Genomic DNA, 5,524 nt, shown 5'->3' on the forward strand with positions numbered 1-5,524 from the left:
ATAAAAGCAAATCAGCTGAATATACTAATTCAATTGAAACTATTCAAACAATTGAAAGATTGACTGAAATTGCTGCTACTTCAGAATGCTTTGATGATATTAGCGATTAGAAGGAAAATTTAAACAATGATTTCATAGAAGATGCTGTTTTAAAAGGTCCTAACCGTTTCAACGAAGATTCTAATAACTATCCAAGAAATGTTGATAATTTGAGTTTTTCAAATCAATATTTTAACTGCATCATGGATAATGGTGAAAAAAATCATAGAGCATGGTTAGTTTATTCAAAAAAAGCTTAAAAAGTTGTTTGTTTTTGTTGTAAACTTTTTTGTTCAAATCCTATTATGTTGGCTCATAATGGCGGTAATGATTGGCGCCATATTTCCATATAATTTTAAAAAAACACACAAAAAGCCTATTTTGACTGCTACAGCAAGTGGATGGATCTGAAAAATAGATTATAAAAAGGCACTTTAATTAATTAAATTTTGGATAAAAACTTATTTAAAAAGTAGAACATTGGGACAACGTAATGAGAAGAATAATTTCCTTAATTATTATGATGGCAAAGCAAAATCTGCCACTCAGAGGCTGCTGTGACAAAGTCTATCAAGATAATATCGGAAACTATCTGAAAAATTTTGGAATTTTTTGCTGAACTTGATCCAGTTATGGAAATCATTGACTTGATTGGCATTTCCATTAAATTCAAAATTTGCTCAAATGTCTAAAAGTCTGTGTATTTTTCAATTATTGTTGATTGTACACCAGACATCAGTGACTAAGCAAATGCAATGCTGATTTGATATGTTTATGTAGAGGATAAGAGCAAAATTCACATTATTGAAAGTTTTCTTGGACTTTACTTCATTGAGGGTTCGACAGGACTTGACTTTTTAAATGAGATATTTGACTCTCTGGTAAAAAATAGTTTGTCAGTGAAAAACTGTAATTTTCTCTCAGGCAGCATAACGTTACAATTTTAAAATCTTTCTTTTTACTCATTTAAAAACCGTCTTTACAAAAATTTTGCGTTCAATTTATACTTTACAAATCACATCAAATATCCTCATAAAAAACACCTTATACTATATTTATATTTTCTCAAGAAAACTTCGTCAGTCAAATCCGTCGTACATAATTTCTCCCACGCAATTCAATTACAAAAACATAAGAGGTCAGAGCTATGACAATAGTGCAAATGCATAAGAAATGGCGTACAGGTTTTTTTTCTTAAAAAAACAGCTGAGCGGTTTATATTCCATGCTGCAGTCGCACATTAAATCTGGTAGTTGTTGATTCTGTGAGATGTTCACCTAAAAGTTTTATGTTTTTAATATAATTTTTTCTGCTTCAACAAAATGATGGTTGATTTTGCAATCAAAGTGTCCATCTTTAAGAGTTAAACCATTAAGTGATACAAGATAGGAAAGCCACATCAATGCTATAAATACTCTTCACTTTGAAATATCAAAAATTTATGAAGCACTACAAGATGTGGCCAAGACCACAAATAAAACAATTGCAAAAACCACAGCAGAGTCTGTTGCTTTGAAAACAACAAGCTTCGATTTTTTGTGTTCGATTATTATTTAGCATAAAGTTTTATTTGAAATTAATTTAACTAGCAAACAACTTCAATCAGCACCAACAGATATTTCAGAGGCTTTAAAAGCAATGGAAAGAATGATTAATTTTTTTAAGGAAAATTACTAACAGGAAAAAAATTTGTCTCTGTTGTGTGTATTGCACAAGAACTTGCTTCTTTTTTAAAAGTAGAAGAAAGTTTTGCAGTAGAATCTGCTGCAAAACTTTCTTCTACCTTTATACTTCTACAACATACCAAAGAGTTGGAAAAAGAAAGAGATTTTTTGATAAACCCGAACAAAACTTTGAAAAGCAGTCCAAAAGAAAAGTATAAGCAAGATGTTTTATAAATAAAATATTTCAATGTGCTACTATTGCAATAGTAGATAGATTTAATGCTTTTAATGCTGGAATTGCACCTTTTAGCTTTTTATTTGATATTAAAAAGCTCTCAACAGTTGAGAAAGATGATTTAAAATTTCATTGCATCGCATTGGAAAAAAAAATAAAAAGGAATCTGAAAATGGAAAATATTATATTTCTGGCGAGGAACTAAGCCTTGAATTAACGTCTCTTTCTTTTCATTTTACTAAAAATTTGGATCCTTAAGAATTTGAATTAACGTCTATTTCTTTTCATTTTACTGAAAATTTGGATAAAATAATTAAAAGTTCTTTTTCTAAATTCGAAATTCGAATTTAGAAAAAGAACTTTTAATTGTTTGCCATCCATCAGCGAGTCAAGTTAGATGAATAATAATTAAAGAAGTTTAAAAATTTACGGTTATATTTGAAGTTGTAATAATTGATTACATTATTATTAGCTATATAATTGTATATTTTATTATTAAGCGTTAGTCATATTTATAGTATTTATATTTTTATCATACATTACTGCTACTACTTTTGTTATTACAGTCACTATATTTATTATTATTGCTATTTTTGTAATCGTTGTTATTATTATTGTTGTTATTATTATTCGTTATTATTATTATATTGTAAATATTTTTATCATGAACTTCATCATTGTTATATTATCGTATAGTTACTACTATTGTTATACTGTTTCTGTTGTAATAATCTTACTAATATCAATATCTTTATTTCTAAACAAATTTCTACTTATTATGTCTAAACTCTGCAAAATTTGTGATAAAATTATTCGTGCTAATCATCATTCACTTCAATGCAATCACTGCCTAAGTTCAATCCACAAGAAGTGTAGTTTTTTAAATAATAATGATTTTAGTTTATTAAAAAACTCTTCCATGAATTATTCGCTCTGTATTACATGTTGCAACAGTATTTTTCTATTTAGTAATATATCGGATAATGAACTTCGTCTTCAAACTAAAATATTGACAATATATTACATCTCAATGATCTGCCAAATGACCTTTCCCTCTTTCCTTGCTCCCTAGAATCTGATACTTTTAATCAACTTAATAATTACTTTACTTATCAGCTAAATAAGAACGACGATGATGATACGAACTTTTTTGAGAATCCAATCAATTGTAAATACATTGATATTGAAAAATTTAACTCTTCAAACATCTATATTAATTGCTTTTCTCTATTTCATTTAAATATCGCTTCATTAGTTAAACATTTTGACGACTTAACCTCACTTTTATCTCTAAAGCTGAAATCTGATTTACTCCCAACAACTCCAATTAATCTTAGTGGATATGTTTATGAACATACCCCAACAAAAACTTCATTTGGAGGTGCTCTACTTTACATTTCTAATAAACTAGTTTATAAATCTAGAAATAATTTACTTATGTATAAACCCCAATTCTTAGAGTCTGTTTTTGTTGAAATCATTTTCCCTAAAAAGTCTAATATCATAGTAGGCTGTGTTTATCGCCATCCTAACATGGATATTAATGAATTTATTGTTTCATATCAAGCTATTCTATTTGAAAAAATTGCTGTTGAAAAAAATAAAACTATTTTTATAATGGGTGATTTTAATATCGATCATATAAAAGCAAGCTCAGATAACTCAATCTCGGAGTATTTGAACACCATTGCTTCAAATAACTTTCTTCTTTTTATATCTTTACCAACAAGAATTACCAATCACTCAAGTACTTTAATTGATAATATATTTTCTAATTCAACTTCTAAAGATATTTTTTCCGGCAATCTAACCATTATAATATCGGATCATTTGCCACAGTTTCTAATTTATTCATCTTTAAAAAAAAGAATTATTAATTCTCGAAAATGCAATATTATTCTTCGAAACTTCAAAAAATTAAATAGTGAAGAATTCAGGAATGATTACTTGGAAATCAACTGGGATAAAGTAATCAAAGTTTCCAATAGTAATACAAACAAATCATATGAAGATTTCTTCACTACTTTTAACTCTCTTCTAGACAAACACGCACCGTTAAAAAAGCTAAGTAACCGTTGCTTAACTCGAAGCCTTAAACCACGGATTACTTCAGCAATTTTAACCTCGATAAAAAAACGAAACAATATATTTAAGATATAGATAAAGAATATATTTAAGAAGTTCCTTAAAACAAAAAATCTTCATGACAAATTAATTCTTGAAAAAGCTTACAAAACCTTTAGAAATTTACTTGTAACACTTATTCAAAGAAGCAAAAAAAAACACTTTTCCTACTACTTTACTACCAATAACAATAGTTTGAGAGCAACGTGGAAGGGTATTAGAACTCTTTTAAATATACGTTCGAATGATATCTCATATACATCTTGTATATCTTCAAACAACAACATTATCAATGATCCAGTTAAGATCTCGGAAATTTTCAACTCCTTTTTTATTTCAATCCCTGAAGAACTGCAAAAAAATATTCATTCATCTCATACCGACTTCCATAAATATTTAAAAACATCAAACCCTGTCTCTCTTTTCATTAAACCTACTGAAAAAAAGGAAATAATATCAGTTATTCTTTCTCTAAATGATGGCAAAGTTTCTGGTCCAAACAGCATTCCAACCTTTATTCTAAAACTTCTTGCTAATGATATTTCCTTAGTACTTGCTAAACTATTTAATCTCTCATTTACTACTGGTATATTTCCTATTATTTTAAAAACTGCATCTGTTAAACCAATCCATAAGAAGGACTCAAAACTTGACTGCAATAACTATAGACCAATATCATTATTATCAAATATCAGCAAAATTCTTGAAAAATTAATGTATTCTCGTACCTACCACTTTCTTGATAATTCTAAGTGTCTCTACGGCCGTCAGTTTGGATTTCGTTTAAAACACTCTACTTCTCATGCACTTATTAGCATTACTGAAATGATTCGTGAGGCGATTGATAGTGGTTCTTTTTCCTGTGGCGTCTTTATTGATCTCCAAAAAGCATTTGATACAGTTGACCATAAGATTTTAACTGAAAAATTGTGTCACTAAGGTATACGGGGTATTGCTAATGATTGGTTTTCATCCTATGTTAACAATCGCACTCAGTTTGTCTCGATTAATGGATTTCAATCAACATGTAAAGTTATTAAGTATGGTGTACCACAGGGTTCTGTTCTAGGACCTTTACTTTTTTTAATATATATTAACGATCTGCCTCACTCTATAAATAGTTCGATTGTTCATCATATCGCTGACGACACTAATCTTTTATGCATAAATAAATCACTCGCCCAGCTTTGTAAAAAAGTTAATTCAGATCTGCATCATTTGTGTCATTGGTTAAATAGTAACCGTCTTTTCCTAAATATTAATAAAACTGAATTTGTTATTTTTCACCCTCCAAAAAGAATAATAGTAATAATGTGAAAATTAGAATTAATGGTAAAAGACTTTTCCAATCTAAATATATAAAATACCTAGGGATATTTCTTGACAGAAACCTATCATGGTACTATCAACTAATTCAATTAAATAAAAAACTCTCACGTGCCAATAGTATGCTGTCATTAAT

General features: G+C 28.4%; 1 protein-coding gene across 1 annotated transcript; it reads left to right on the forward strand.

Moving 5' to 3' along the window:
• The first annotated feature begins 357 nt into the window (after nt 1–357).
• Nucleotides 358–5,001, forward strand: LOC136076200 (uncharacterized). The gene is made up of 3 exons (XM_065789674.1): nt 358–363; nt 3,055–3,906; nt 4,117–5,001. Exons 1-3 carry the CDS (start codon nt 358–360, stop codon nt 4,999–5,001), a joined length of 1,743 nt encoding a protein of 580 aa, XP_065645746.1.
• Nucleotides 5,002–5,524: the final 523 nt, after the last annotated feature.

The sequence above is a fragment of the Hydra vulgaris genome, chromosome 02 (assembly GCF_038396675.1).
Source record: "Hydra vulgaris chromosome 02, alternate assembly HydraT2T_AEP".
Lineage (NCBI taxonomy): Eukaryota > Metazoa > Cnidaria > Hydrozoa > Anthoathecata > Hydridae > Hydra > Hydra vulgaris.

What these genes read in the sequence shown, in the direction of transcription:
- LOC136076200 (XM_065789674.1), top strand. An exon ending in TGGAAATCAACTGGGATAAA is followed by an intron (nt 3,907 to 4,116) that starts GTAATCAAAGTT and finishes AATATATTTAAG; the next exon opens with AAGTTCCTTAAAACAAAAAA.